The sequence below is a fragment of the Stigmatopora nigra genome, chromosome 9 (assembly GCF_051989575.1).
Source record: "Stigmatopora nigra isolate UIUO_SnigA chromosome 9, RoL_Snig_1.1, whole genome shotgun sequence".
NCBI lineage: Eukaryota > Metazoa > Chordata > Actinopteri > Syngnathiformes > Syngnathidae > Stigmatopora > Stigmatopora nigra.
In genome coordinates this window covers 12,637,507-12,652,945 of record NC_135516.1, presented here as the reverse complement: position 1 = coordinate 12,652,945, position 15,439 = coordinate 12,637,507, and the positions used below count along the sequence as shown (strand labels likewise).

The 15,439-nt window shown below is 40.0% G+C and overlaps 2 protein-coding genes across 2 annotated transcripts; both read right to left on the bottom strand.

Moving 5' to 3' along the window:
- Positions 1–370: 370 nt before the first annotated feature.
- LOC144202006 (uncharacterized) lies at positions 371–1,339 on the bottom strand. Its single transcript, XM_077724928.1, has 5 exons — positions 1,203–1,339; positions 1,047–1,143; positions 867–986; positions 552–630; positions 371–481 (listed from the first exon to the last, which is right to left on the bottom strand). Exons 1-5 carry the CDS (start codon positions 1,319–1,321, stop codon positions 393–395), a joined length of 504 nt encoding a protein of 167 aa, XP_077581054.1. The 5' UTR covers positions 1,322–1,339; the 3' UTR covers positions 371–392.
- Positions 1,340–2,748: 1,409 nt separating this feature from the next.
- Positions 2,749–15,059, bottom strand: mmp16b (matrix metallopeptidase 16b (membrane-inserted)). Its single transcript, XM_077724824.1, has 10 exons — positions 14,373–15,059; positions 12,832–12,980; positions 11,958–12,074; positions 9,490–9,794; positions 9,264–9,425; positions 8,544–8,761; positions 8,256–8,394; positions 7,450–7,600; positions 5,495–5,610; positions 2,749–5,401 (listed from the first exon to the last, which is right to left on the bottom strand). The coding sequence occupies exons 1-10, from the start codon at positions 14,499–14,501 to the stop codon at positions 5,040–5,042; spliced, it is 1,848 nt and encodes a 615-aa protein (XP_077580950.1). The 5' UTR covers positions 14,502–15,059; the 3' UTR covers positions 2,749–5,039.
- Between the last annotated feature and the right edge of the window lie 380 nt (positions 15,060–15,439).

The window sequence follows — 15,439 nt, the reverse complement described above, 5'->3', positions numbered from 1 at the left end:
CGCAGGGCTTCATGGGAAATGAGTTCCTCCGTTCGCCAAAACACTACCGCTTTTCTCCACTAGCAACGCTAAATCACTGAAAGCTAGTGTTGCTTTAACATTGACTGTATCTCATAAACTGTTGCTAATTGACAAGTTTAACCTCATTTTATGTATTATGTGACCCAAATTTAGTCAATTCTCGATGCTTTTTTTCTCGTTTGGACCACTTTTATCAACATTCATTCATTTTCAACACCGCCCATCAAGCTCACGGGGTGCTGGAGCCCATCCCAATCAAACATAGACACATTTGACAACCTGAACCATGTCACAGGAAGACACAAATATACAAATAATATGATGTGAAAGTTTATTAAGACAAGAAAACTGTTGATGTTTCCGCTTTATTTTCAAACTTTGCAAGTGGCCAGTCCATAGCCCAGGCAAGCCCACTCATTGGTAATTTCCATGAAGCCTGGTCCACTGGCTAGGCCGCTAGCTAAAAGCCATTAAAAATGAAAATACAATTAGCATAGCATGATTTAACAATCGTTTAAGTGTGGGCTGACCTGAGAGCAGATCGTAGAGGTTGCAGTAGTTGAGACCGTAGTCCAGAAGACTGGTGAATCCCATCGAAGTGGACTGAGCCTGGGTTAGAAAAATATTTAGGATTGGGGGGTCTGACGGCCAGATTAAAAAGCCTACCGGGCCATATGTGGCCCGCGGGCCGTAGTTTGCCCATATCTGTGCTAACGACTGTCCCAACGAGTCACGTCTTGTAAATAAAAATATCTCAAATATTTACTTTTTCAGGTGGTATAAAAAAAAGGAAATTATTAATAATTAATAAAAATGAATATTTCCAATTTAATACGTTTACTTACGGTAACGCGACAGCCGGCCGTCATGACGGTAGCGCTCAAGGCGAACGTGAGATTCTCCGCCGTCAAGCCGTCCGTTGACGTGTGGTTGGCGTGGATGCCCAGAGGGGTGCCGGAGACCAGCTGGAAAAAAAATAGGTTAAAAAAAGTCATTATTTCAAGATATTCCAATTTTTTTTATACCGTGTAGTGACACTTTTCACAGCCCAACATCGGGTTAAACGCTTGGATTTGCTGGACCAATCGTGTGCTGACTTCCCCGCAGGTTGAAGCGAAGAGCCTGAAAGCACCAAAAAAATGTGAAATGCGGGTTTTGTCTTGTTTGGGAAGTTTACCTACCAGAGAGTTCTGCAGAAGGCGTGGTAGGTAGGCCCGGGAACAGTGACCGGGACCGGGGCTGGAGTCGGAACACTGGCCCCCAAGATAACCAGTCCGGATAGGAGTAGCAGAGTCTTCATGGTGGCTTCCGCTGGAGGTTTTTGTGCCGGACAGCTCGTCGAGCGTCCTCTTAAATGGTCCGAGTCACGCGCTAGGCTCAATCACCCCCTGACAATCAATTGGGTATAGTTAAGCGTCAGGAAGTGACCTTGTGCTTGTCATGCTTGCTACATGACAACGTTAGGGGAGGGGTTCAACTTCCATCCTAGTCGTATTATCTTTTTTATTTTTTTTTTTCCGAGACCCTGAAGCATAATAACGTCCTCATAACGAAAATTCTTTGCTAGAATAAATTGTCACGAACAATAACGTCGATCGATGATAAAAACAGGCATTACGAGGCAAAGAAGTCATTTCTTATGCGCTTGTTTTTATTTATAACACACAGCATGTCGTTACCCATGAAGTAGTAGATGAATTGGAAAAAAAAAAGAAAAAAAATCTTCCAAAACAGACAGCATCCTTCACATTATGTACATCTATACGCCATAATATAAGTTCAGTTCTATTAGAGCAGGCCTTGAACACAACAGGAATAGAAAAGAAGAATAAGAATACATAAAAAGGTGGAAAGTTCCTCAATTGCGGCGGCTAGCTCCCGTCTTAGCCCTAACGCTTAGCAGCACAAAAGTCGGACGGATGAAAGAAAGGCAGAAAACCCCCAAAAATTAACTTAAAAACTTTCAAAAACTTCCAAAAACTTTCAAAAACTTTCAAAAACGCCTTAATGGGAAGTTTGGGAGAAAAACAAATACCAGTTTTGACCCTTCCACCACGATAAACACTACTAATACAGTCTGACGTGGTCTTATGGTACAATCCATATTTTATAACGCACAAAAAACAGCCATTAGGAGCATTTATCCGGGTTTCAGAATGTCAGCGAAATGACATTAGCTGTAAAAACTAAAATGCAGAGAAGCTGAGGCTGTTTCAGAAGGAAGTTTATTCCGTTCACCTTCAAAATAAAAAAAAAGTGGATGTTTTACAAATTAATTTATTTTTGGGGTTGTTTTTGGATGAATTATTTTTTGAAAGCTGTTTTTCAAGTGAATTGTTTTTCTAAGGTTGTTTTTATAATTATTTTCTTCCCCGAGGTTGCCAGGTTGAGGAAAAGCAATTAAGTAAAAAAGAATAATTTAAAAAATGAAGACAAAAAAATTAGAACAAAAAGAAAACCAAAAATTTAACAAAAGAAAATTCAAAAAGCAAAGCCAAAAAATCTGAAAAACAAAGAGGAAAATAAATAATTCACTAAACAAACCCCCAAAAATAATTAATTTGATTAAAAAAAATAAAAAAAAAATAAAAAATGAAGAAAAAAATGTATTAAAAATAAATTAATTTGATAAACATCCAGAACTTTTTTTTTTATTTTTAAGGTGAATGCAATAAGCTTCCGTAATTTCAAGTAAAGAAGCATAAACCTTTAAAAAATACATCATAGTGCAACTACACAGTTGAGTTTAATGATACATATCTGTCAAAAAAAACAACAAAAAAGCTCAGATTACCTTCAATATAATTATTAAATTACACTTTGAATAGACTCTGTCTAACGAATAAATATTGGATTGGAAATATGCCTAAGATTTGTTAGAGTTACTATAGTCAGTAATTCAAGCAGCAGTAGTTATGCAATATATGTTATATTTAGTCCTCATATCTAATATTAGTAAATTTGACTTATCTGCTTATTAATCTCATTTTTTTTTGCTGAAATTATTTGGAGACGCAAAGATTCTTCTGTCTGGGAAAAAAAATGTCCTTTTTGATCCCAAAAACAAGAAAAATCCAATTTAAGAAGGATTAGTAAAGCCATTTAAGATGAACGATGGAAAGACTAAATTTGAACCAATCAGAATGTCAAGATTTTGACACGGAAATCTTCCAAACATTTCAAAACAATCGTCCTCTCTCATAAGGAAATCTCTTATTGCAGCTGCGTAAAAAAGGGAATATTTTTTGTTTTGGGATAGCAGCCCATTCATTTGAATGGAAAAAAATGCAGAAAATATAAATTATGTACTATTGTTATGATTAAAAAATCAACTATTGTGGTTTTTGGATGTATTTTTGACAAGACATTTGGTTCTGACTTTTTTAAGAGAAGTTTTTGGAGTCTTTTATGGGGGACACAATGAAATATTATTAAAAAATATCCACTATTTGAATTTGGGAGGTCAATTAAACTAAATATCTTGTTTTTGCTTTTTTGTCCAATTGTGATTTAGTGTTTTTATCCCCAAAAACATTTTTTTTGTTCCAAAAATGCGTTCTTTCCTTATTTTTTTAAACTGATGATCTAAAATTTGTTATTTTTCCATTTTTTTGCGCTGCCTGCTGCCATGGCAAATTATGAAACAAAACAAAAATCCATGTTATCACCCAAAAAGTGAGGAAAAAAAGTGGAAAAAGTTGAGCCAGCATCTTCTTTGGAAGAAAAGTTCCACACCATATTTATGTGTGTGGGTTTGTTTCAATTGTTATACAATTGAAATACATATTTAAAAAAAAAGAAAAAAGCTTAGCTCAGAGCAATTTCATCAAAAACAAAAGACAAGTATAGAAGCTTAAAACCAATTGTTCGGTGCTCGGGAGCTTTTTTTTTTAAGCAAATTGTAGACGGAGAGAGACAAAAAAATTAAAGGTCCACTTTTACGGTGGCCCAGAATTGTCAGGTTGACTGAAGAATCTGTATTTTGCCCAAAAAACTAAAAGGACAAATGCAAATGGCCACCGCTAAGGACAAACATTTTGCCAAAAACGCCCAAAAAAGCAAGAATGCAAATTGTGCAAAAAACGAACACAATTTGGCTTCGTTTTATGACAATTTGCATTCGTTCTTTCATTACCAACACCGCTTGATCTTGTCGGGGGTGCTAGAGCCGAGCCCTACTGACTTGGGGTTCATTTTGTGACAATTGTGGTTTGGTCTTGTGTTTTGAATATTTGCATTTGTATTGTGATTATCTGTATTTGTAGTTTAGCCAATTTGTCTTCGTGTAGTGGGTCATTGAGCTTCCTGAACTTCCGTTAGCACAACACAGAATCCCTTCTGTGCAACAATAACAATGTGCCATTGTGCAATATTTTAGAATTTACCTTGCCAGAATGTGACTTTTTATACTTTTATACCTACTTATTTATGTTTTTTTACTGTGAAAACATACTTTGTGGAGTACCATCACCAATTCTGTTATACACAGCTGTGCATTATGACAATAAATGCTTTTGATTTTCCGATTTTTGACCTTCGTGTTGTGGCAATTGTGTCATAGCTACTTACATTTATGTTGTGATTATCTGCATTTGTAGTTTGCCCAATTTGTCGTGGCTAATTCGTGTTGTGGCAATTGTGTTGTGGCTATTTGCATTTGCGTTGTAGTTATCTGCATTGGCGCTATGACTCATTTGCATTTGTCCTTTTCTTCTTCTGCAATGCAAAGCGTTCAGAATCAGCGTTTTTGTCGTGGCCCTTTCCCTCCATGCCTTATTTTTCCTCAGTCCGGACCCCCCAAACTTGACCCCCAACACGCTTCCACACAGGAAATATCCAGTTTGAGTCGCACTCGCTCAGTTTTTTGGAGAAAAGAGTCCAAGTGGATAAATACACAGGACTGAAGAGATATGGCTCCGCCCCCTTTTCCCATCCCTGGCCTTCAATCTCCATTTGCGCAGTTCCAGTTTTTTTTTTTTAATCTTTCAGACCACCGGGGGTGGTCAAGGGTCACATCCTCACACCCACTCCTGCATGGAGCGCTTGCAGTACAGTATGTGGCGCTGTGTACTCTTCCGGCGGAATTGGAATACGGTGTAGAGTAGGACCATCATGCATAGCGCCAAAACGCAAGGGATGGCGATGGCCACCGCCTTCTCCGTGCCGCCCGCGCTGTCCAATTTGATGACCACGTCGGCGTCGCCGCCGTCGTAGTGGCGCTCCTCGGCCGCCGGGGGGTTCCAGTCCCAGTCGGGGTCCGGCGGAAGGCCGTCGCAGCCCATGAAGTCGCGGAGGATGGAACGTGGGTAGCCCGGTTCCACTCGTAGCAGCTGGTTGTTGAATTTCCAGTATTCTTTGCCTTTGTAGAAGTAAGTGAAACCTGCAAGGGAATTGACTTTATTCAATGACCGTTTTTTAATCATTAAAAATAGATTTATTTGATTGATTGGTGTAATTGACGGGATTGACGTACCTTTGGCTTTGTCCACAAAAGCCCCCTGCGGAGAGTCGGGGATCCCCTTCCAGATGGTGATAGACTTGGGATAGCCTGGATCCATGATTCTCATGTCTTCATTGTAGCGCCAGTATCTGAGGAACATTACACACAAAAAACGCACACTTAATATAATGATAATTCATATCTGATTTACTAAATGATAAATATCTTGCATTTCCAAGCCTTGACTCTACAAGCACGCTTGGAAATTGAAAAACGAACCATTTGTTACTTGAAATTAAAACTGGCTAAAATACATGTGTCAAAGTGGCGGTCCGGGGGCCAAATCTGGCCCACCACATCATTTTGTGCGGCCCGGGAAAGTAAATCATGAGTGCTGACTTTCTGTTTTAGGATCAAATTAAAATGATGAGTATAGATGTATGTTAAATTTCCTGATTTTATTTTGAATTCTCCTTATTAAGCTATTAAAAACTACAAATGCAACATGGCACATATTTTCTCACATATAGGGCACACGTAAAAGTCTAAAATGTACTACAAAGTGGACGGCTTTTGGCCCTGGTAGAACCGCCTCATGACACCATCTGGCGGACAAACACAAGTATTACATCTATAACGGCCACAGAGGCACACATTCTACTCTATGATTGATATTTCCTGCATTTCCTATCGTGACAACGGCGCCACATGTCAAGAAGCAATTTTGTCCGTGCAAAAACGAATTAGCACGCTAGCTCCATTTTGCCATTTTTTTTATCGAGCGTTGTAAACGCGACTAATCTGATATCAGCGCATGTGATCAAGAAACAAGAGATAAGCGGAAAATGCTTGTCATTTCACATCACAAAGGAGAATCCAATCAAAATCAGGCCGTCGTGGTGGCGATTAAGCAATTTGTCAGTCAGGCCTTCCCCTCTTCTTGACCCGCGCTGAAAATGATTCACGGCGACATCCGCGCAAACACTCGTCGCCATCTTGATCAACTGCCAGACTCCACTTTTGGACAAAACTTTGTCAACGCTCACATTCGACTGCAAGAAAGCGGCTAACTTCTGTGCGGGTTTTTCTCAGGCTTGTGTGGGTTTTCTCTGGGTACTCCAGTTTCCTCCCACATCCCAAAAAGTACTGTTGAAACTAGCTCTCAAAATTATATTCATGAGAGAGAGTTTAATATCTAAGAGAGAGTTTAATATCTAAGTACTGTTTAATATTAAAGTACTGTTTAATATTGAAGTACTGTTTAATATTGAAGTACTGTTTAATATTGAAGTACTGTTTAATATTGAAGTACTGTTTAATATCGAAGTACTGTTTAATATTTAAGTATAATATCTAAGTACAGTTTGATATCTAAGTACTGTTTGATATCTAAGTACTGTTTGATATCTAAGTACTGTTTAATATCCAAGTTCTGTTTAATATCTAAGTACTGTTTCATATCAAAGTACTGTTGAAAACAGTAGATATTTACATATTAAACTCTCATGAATACAATTATGAGAGAGGGTTTTAACAGTAGTTAGATATTAAACAGTACTTAGATATTAAACAGTACTTAGACATTAAACGGTACTCAGATATTAAACACTACTTAGATATCAAACAGTACTTAGATATTATATTTAAATATTAAACAGTACTTCGATATTAAACAGTACTTAGATATTATACTTAAATATTAAACAGTACTTCGATATTAAACAGTACTTCAATATTAAACAGTACTTCAATATTAAACAGTACTTCAATATTAAACAGTACTTCAATATTAAACAGTACTTCAATATTAAACAGTATTTAGAGATTAAACAGTACTTAGATATTAAACAGTACTTCAATATTAAACAGTACTTAAATATTAAACAGTACTTCGATATTAAACAGTACTTAGATGTTAAACAGTACTTAGATATTAAACTCCAACCAAAAGACCGGCGACCAATCGTCCAGTCACGACGCAAACTGACCGGTCTCCCTTGAAGAAGTATGTCTTGGCCTCGCCTTCCCACCACACGGCCGTCTCGATGCTCTGCGTGGGCATGCCGCTGCCGAAGAGCGAGATGTCCTGAGGGTAGGACGGCTGGAGGGTTGTGTCCTTGAACACCCAGAAGCGATTACCTGAGGACAAGCACACCGGCCGGGAGTCAGCTCTATTCTTTGCCAAAGTAAGACTTGAGATTACAGACGGAATAAAGAGTCATTCTGTTGGAAGAGGGTGACAGATGTCACGTTCATCTGCTTCAAGGACGTGCCACTCTGTCAGACAGGCCAGTGTTATCTTCAGTTATCCACACATCTTTTTTATGCATTTTTTTTACTATGAAGCATGAAAAGCGATAACATTTTCATATACAGCAATACCGAGAGATATGAGCTTAATAATGCGTTACGGCACAGGTGTCAAAGTGGCGGCCCGGGGGCCAAATCTGGCCCGCCGCATCATTTTGTGTGGCCCAGATTTTTTCTGTCTTTTTAGTTCAAAAATAATTTGGTACAATTTAAAAAAATATATAAATAGCTAAAATGGACATTGTTTTAGATCTAAAAAAATGGATTTTCAGGGCTATTAATCCAGTTGTTTTAATCAATTTATTTAAAAAAATACCTTGAGATACGAGCTAAATGCATTACGGAACTCCAGATGTGAATTTACTCGTGTCTCAAATCATTATTTACGTAGTAAATAACTAAATGTTACCTGGCAACTAAGACATTTTTTCCGTTTTTTTTTTTTCTTTTAGGGTTATTTGTTAGGGTTATTGGTTACACTTACCTTTGAAAAATACGAATTTCCCCTCGCTGTTTTCGTAGACGGCATCAATTTTGGAAGGCAAGCCTTTCCAAAAGTAGTTGATCTGCATGGGGTACCCGGGGACCACCGAGTTGTCCCGTACCCTCCAAAACCATTGATCCTGAGGACCGGAAATGATAAATAAATGTCATTAAATGACAGATTGAAATGGATTTGATGCCTAGAGAAGTCAAATTCAATTTATACCTCAGATGTATTGCAAAAAATACATACATTAATCCCTCGCCATTTCCCGATGTCCGTTTTTACCTTGAAGACAAAGAGTTCCTGGCGTAGGATGGCCAGTGTGTTGAAACCTCCATCGCAAATGTTGGGCTTGGCGTTAGGATTGGACGGCTTAGCTCCCTGCGGAGGCCGGTGGGGTCTGGCGTGCCGGTCGTGTTTGCGGGGGTCCGAGGGAAGGTGGAAGCGAGGAGGTGGGGCGGTGGGCGGCGGCCTGGTGGGCTGCGGGGCTCTGTCGGGTGGACCTACGTGGAACAAAAACATGGGAATTTCATTTATTTGTCTTCTAACCCATTGTTTCACAAAAAATCTCTAAAACTATGTCACCTATATTAACATTATAAAGTTGTTCTCGTTTATTAACAGGAATTGAATAATGTTTAGAATCAAAAGACACTTGTTGCCTTATTTAGGAAAAACGTTTGAAAAATGGGTGTTTAACAAATAAAAGATTGAGTTTACACACTTGGAAAAGGTGAAGAAATTCAATCACTATTAGTATATTATGATTGGACAGCTGTTTCTGATCAACATACAAAATTTCAACTCCCTACATAGTACGGTTTGGACAAACGTAGCAATAGTATCTTAACATATCCATCCGTCCATCCATAAATGTAGCTTTTTTTAAGGAATATAGGTTAAAATAAGCAAAAAATAACTTTAATTTCATAATATTACAATGTGAAACTTGTTATAGTACAATCTATGTATTCATATTTCAATTTGAACCTCATAATACCGTACCGTATATCTTTTGGATGCCCTGTAGGTCGTCGTGAGGTAGTTTAAAGTTCTCCGTGTCCATGTACTGGTAGAAAGGAGCCATAATGGCGGTGGGATCGTTGGAGTGCTCCAGGCCGAGGGCGTGGCCTAATTCGTGAACGGCCACTAAGAAAAGGTCGTTCCCTGCGGGAACAAAATGGTGGATTAGATGTTAATACAAAAGCTTTAATTTGAGGATTCACCTCACCGTCATGATTGGGGTTCCCCAATGTCCACGGCTCGTCCGAGTCAAAGTGGGTGTCGCCGCCGATGCCCGGCCCGGGGAAGTAGGCGTGGGCGAGGAAGCCCCCCTCCCCGTCAAAAGGCGAGCTGTCGCCGTGGAAACCAGAGGCGAAGATGATGGTGATGTCAACGTCGCGGCGACCCGTCTCCAGGGCGCTGTAGGGGACGGCCTCGAAGCGCAGCGGCGTCACGCCCTGCCACACGTCGAAGGCTCGACGGATGGCGTCGTGGGTCTCGCGGGCGCCCACTTTTGGGGTGACGTTTTTGATGCTATGGAGGGAAGAACAAAAAAAATGGTATTATGATGTAGAGTAGCAAAAAAATGGCAATTGAAGGCCGTGAATCATAATTATTTGAGGATAAAGTAGTACTTTCCAAAAAGTGATTATATTCATCCACAAAAAGTAGTACTTTCCAAAATGCTAATGTATTCATTTACAAAAAAAGTAGTACTTTCCGAAAAGCAAATGAAATATTAGTACATAAAAGTAGTACTATCTAAAAAGTGAATATATTCATTCACAAAAAGTAGTACTTTCCAATAAGTGAATATATTCATCCATAAAAAGTAGTACTTTCCAAAAAGCAAATATTTTCATCCACAAAAAGTAGTACTTTGCAAAAAGCAAATTAAATATCTGTCAATAAAAGTAGTACTTTCTGAAAAGCGAATATATTAATCCACAAAAAGTACTACTTTCCAAAACGCAAATAACATATACATTAACAAAAAGTAGTACTTTTGTAAAACCAAATCAATTATTTTTCCATAAAAGTAGTACTTTTCCATAGTACTTTCCAAAAAGCGAATGTAATATTCATCCACATACAGTAATACTTCCCAAAACGCAAATTATATACTCATTCCCAAAAAGTAGTACTTTCCTAAAAGCAAATGCAGTATTTATCCACAAAAAGTAGTACTTTCCAAAAAGCAAATGTAATATTCATCCACATGACTCATTTTTAAGCCGCAGAAAAGTAGTCAAGTGGATTCAAGAAAAGCAATCTTATTCAAAAGTACTACATTTGCAGCGTATAAAGCGACATTTCCAAGGCAGCTCCCCCCGCAGGTCAGCCAACGCCGTGTCGTCCGCTTCTACTTCACTAGCCAGAAAATAAGTGGATCCAACTTCCGTTGGGCCAACTTTTACACGGCTGTCTTTATCAGCGTTTCGCAGGCGGAGCGGAATTGCCAATCTTTTCTTTGCGAATAACACGCGCTGATTGACATTCTATTTGGAGACTCTCCCCATCAATTCAGATTTAAGGCAAAGGGGGGGGAGGATTTGAATAAATCCAAGCCATTATCGCCCACCACGGCCCAAAAACCTGGCTGTTTCCGCCTGGCCGTTTATCAGGCCTCCTCAGAAGTCATTAAAAAAAATGGAGGACGCCCATGCTTCATCGAGCGGAGAGATAAAATGGGAATATTTGCAGCTAAAATGAAGGATTCGGCAGACGGGAAAATGTTGCCAGGTATGAAAAGGCCAGATGAGAGTAGTTCTCGTGTACTGGAAATTTGATGTCATGATTGAATATGAAATATAAATGAATAAAAAGAATAAATTATCTATTCTAATCTAATCTAATGATGGCAAGTACTCAAGTACAAAGACATTAGTGGAGTTAACTACAAATAATAAGGCAAATATAAGCAAGACAGAGAAAAGCCTTCCAAGCCGACACACACGGGGTTGAACTACACGGACAAGGGGTGATTAACGAGGCAATTGTTATCACCTTGGTCACATTAGAATCAGAAAAGACAAGAAAAAAACACCCAGACACAAAATTCCAACAAAACATGACAAAATCCAAAATAGATACACACTCTAGCACCCCCCACAACCCTGGTATAAAGGTATTCAGAAAATGAATGAATGAATTTAACCATAAATAGTACAAAGTGGGTAAAAAAATGCAAAAATACAAACTTAGGACCTCTTTTAAATCAATAATTGTCATTTTTAGTGCATTTTTTCTGTGTTAATTCAAAAATTATTTTGTAAAATCTAAAAATATATATTAAAAAAAAGCTAAAATAAACATTGTTATAGATCCATAAAAAAATAAATATTCAGGGCTTTTAATCCATTTATATAAAATAAAAATCTAAATATTATATCTAAAACCAGCCCACATAAAATGGAATTAATGCGGCCCGCGAAGCAACCCGACGAGTCTGACACCCTCGGAGTCGAGAATGACAACAACCACAAGCCCCTCCCCCCCATATTTTCCCATACGAGACTTTTTGAAGTGGTCACCATGGCAACAAAAAGCCTGCGATCACAAGTGGTGGTAAAAAGCGATGACTGGAACCCCGCGTGACTCCTCCCCCTCCCCTTTCCTTTCCCTCCTTCCTTCCGTCACGGTGAATTGCGTCTGAGCCTGAATGGTCGCCAAGGCAACTGCCTCCCATGGTCTCACCTGTAGGTGATGTGAGTACGCTGCCACTTCTGTCCTGTCAAGGCGTATCTCCGCCTCCTTGACCTCGAAGCGCTTTTTAGCGTGTCTGGAACGCCGCAGCGGGGTCTCCGCATCCACCTAAAAACAGTAAAAAAAAAAAACAGAAAGTACGTCATATTTAGGACCCCCGTTGCGAGTAATTGAGCATTTTTTATTATTTTACATAAAGTTTGTGTCACAAAGTGCAGTTTTGGCCAACACGTGGCTCTCGAGCCGCATGTGGCTCTTTGCTTTTTACCATATTTTGTGTATACTGAGGCTATTTGCCTCATATTATGTTTTTATTATTTTTATCCTGTCTTAAAACACACTCCAATTCATCAGACCCTATTAAAAACATTTTTTTAGAGAAATTATTGGGCAGATTTTTTAAATTCTGTTTTGGACATAAAGTGTGGCTCTTTGGCTCCCATTTTTGACTCTTTGTGTCTTACTTTGACTCCCATTTTTGACTCTGTGTCTAACTTTGACTCCCATTTTTGACTCTTTGTGTCTAACTTTGACTCCCATTTTGGACTCTTTGTGTCTTACTTTACTTAAAAATTTGTAACCTGAAACTTTCATACCGAGAGGTAATTGTAAGTAGAGTTATGAATGTATTCTTAGACATTGATTGCGCATTTGGACGCACGCCAAACTCTAAACGAGTCGCCAGGACAACGCAATAAATATCTTCCAATCTCACCTCAGCGTGATATCACTGACTCATCATGCAAAATCAGAAAAAAAGGGACACGTGTTCAAAATGTGAAGACAACATGTCTATTTGGCATCCGACATGTCCCGCGTTTTGATGTGGACACACACACACACACACATATACACACACACTCACCCCTTGGTTCTGTCATCCAGCGTCCCGGTGACATTGAGTCCGTAGGCCCGCTGCATGGCAGCGATGGCCGAGTGCAGTGATTGGGCCGAGCGCAGGACGGGCATTTTGGCGTCCTTGCGGGCCAGGTAGCCGTACCTCTGGAGCCATCCCTGAAATGACCCCCATTTAAATTAGAACTGAATCCAAAGAACAGTACAGTAATCCCTCAAATATTGCGATTAATGTATACCAAGCAGACAACGAAAAACCGCCAAGTAGGATCACCCTCATTATTACTACCAGTACACAAGTACAATGATCAAAAAGTGTATATTCATGAAATATTATATCTATAAGCATATCAAAAGACTATAATTTTTATGACCAGCTTTTCGAGGCAGAAATTATCACTAAAAATAATTTCAAAATTAAAGATACATATATATGGGGCTGTTTTTATTTGGTGTGTACTGGGGTCAAATTTCAGTGACTTTGCCAAATGACATAAGAAATTCAGGCCTATGCCAAACGTCCAGGCGACCAAACGTCCTGGCGACCAAACGTCCAGGCGACCAAACGTCCGGCCAGGCCTTTAAGATACAAAATACCATTTATTTGGAATCTGTGACCATATTTCATGTCACAAATGAGTTATTGTTGACATGGTGATTTTTGTGTATACCAAAAATAACAAGACTTTTGACAATGAATGGATGAATAGACAAAAATAGATTGGACGTCATTGCCCGTCAATTTTAGCCAATGGTGCCATCTTTTTTAACCATATTCCAATTATCTAGTGAACAATACAGTATTTGATATTTTTCAAAAACGTTGAGATCCATAGATAGAAACACAAATAAACTGTCAATCACAGCTCCCAGATTGAGGACAAATTTTAAAAAAATGTGTCAAAATGGACTTGTGAGCGTCAAAGTGAGATGCCGTCCCCTCCAATTTTTGCGAAAATAACACGACACATCCATCTTGTTGATGTCCCTGGCGCCAGGTGTCCGTTCCATCATCCGCCCTCGCCCTCGCCTCCATTCACACAGCAACCAGCTGCCTTGTCGCGGAGGCGTCCAATCAGAATGCTTCGCCTTACGCTACCTACTTGCTGTATTATCACTCACTTCCCTTGCCTTGTTTATGATTCCTTTACCCACATTTAGCCGTGTTTCTACTTCGGCCAGGCGTAAAATCGATCGAGGTAGCCTCTGGCGTTCGAAGCGTCGGCGAGGATTAAATATCTCAAATCGGTGGTGATAATCATCACCCAAAAAAAAAAACAACGAAAAATCTCATTATGCAACTGGCATGTGTGACTGGCTAATCCGCTCCATCAACATGATGCGGAGGCCTATCACTTTTCCCCATCAATTACTAATGCATGGCAGGCCCAAACAAAGCTTGCCTCCATATCTGGGTTACAACGACCATAAATGAGCCCTTGAGTGGCCATACGGTGTTTCGGATTTGTTATTTTTTTCACAGATAATACGAAGCCTTGGAGCAGGAAATGGCCGTTTATATATTGGATTATGATATGGACGTACGCCTACCTCGACGCTGAAGTGCTGGCGTTCCTCTCCGGACACGGCACACGCAATCCAAAGCAAGAGATGCAAGCACAACGAGGCCACCTGAACGCAACCCCATGCTTTCTTTGCACTAGAGGCGACTAAGGTCATAATGACCCGCTTTAATCCCGATTCTCTCTTCTCTGTTGTTGTTGTTGTCGTCGTCCTGGTGCTAAGGGCGAAGCCTCCTTCGTCTCGCTTTGAGCTTTTTTGGCGTCAAGCCGAATGCATGAAGGCATGGAGGCGCCTCGACGTCAAGGGGACAAGGATCCGATGTCAAGCACACATGAGGCGGCGTGTTGCGTTCGCTGCCCTCGCCATCCTCGTATTTACATCACGGGCTCCATTTGGAGAGAAGCAACGGCGGCATCACTGAGGATGCGGACGGGCAGTCTGCGCAAGATGGGCCTCCTCCTCCTCCTCGCCTCCTCTCCTCCTCCTCCTCTTCCTCCTCCTCTCGTCGCCTTTCACGCCTGCGCTTTGATTTCCTGCATGACAGAACATGCACCTTGCGCACAGGGGGGGGGGGGGTGAATTAGGCGATTATCTTGTCAAAAGTCAGATATCTCCCCCTTGATGCTATCGATTCAAGGCTCCAAATCGCTAAGAATTTACAACCGATGCCAACTAACTCCCCGTATGATAGCAGCAGGAATGTACAGTAAGTGGACCAGCACAATGTAGCCATGTGACGTCACATGCTGGCCCCGCCTTTCGTTGCCAGGCAGAATTAGAGCACGCGCAGGTGAGGCGATGAATAAACAACAATTTGTAGTGTTTTCTATTTATGGGTGGAAGGGAAAAAACACAGCGTTGCCAGATTGCCATTATCTTCTTATTCTGTTTTTAATAGCAATAAACATTTACATGAAAAATACTGTAATGTGACTACATCATTAATTTTTGGCTTTGTTTGGGTATTGTTGACTCAACATAGGAGGGATGGCCTCGATTCGATCACGTGATCAGAAATCGGTCCGATCACGTCGTCTTTTACAGATCGGAATCGGTTGGAAAAGATGAGGTTTCAAAATATATCTTATCTATTT

Coding starts and splice junctions, on each gene's coding strand:
- mmp16b (XM_077724824.1), bottom strand. CDS start 14,501: ATGACCTTAGTCGCCTCTAGTGCAAAGAAAGCATGGGGTTGCGTTCAG. Junction 9,426..9,489: donor GGGGAACCCCAATCATGACG/GTGAGGTGAATC, acceptor TTGTTCCCGCAG/GGAACGACCTTTTCTTAGTG. Junction 5,611..7,449: donor TACTTCTTCAAGGGAGACCG/GTCAGTTTGCGT, acceptor AATGTTCCTCAG/ATACTGGCGCTACAATGAAG.
- LOC144202006 (XM_077724928.1), bottom strand. CDS start 1,321: ATGAAGACTCTGCTACTCCTATCCGGACTGGTTATCTTGGGGGCCAGT. Junction 987..1,046: donor GTGAAAAGTGTCACTACACG/GTATAAAAAAAA, acceptor TTTTTTTTCCAG/CTGGTCTCCGGCACCCCTCT. Junction 631..866: donor CGGCCGGCTGTCGCGTTACC/GTAAGTAAACGT, acceptor TTTCTAACCCAG/GCTCAGTCCACTTCGATGGG.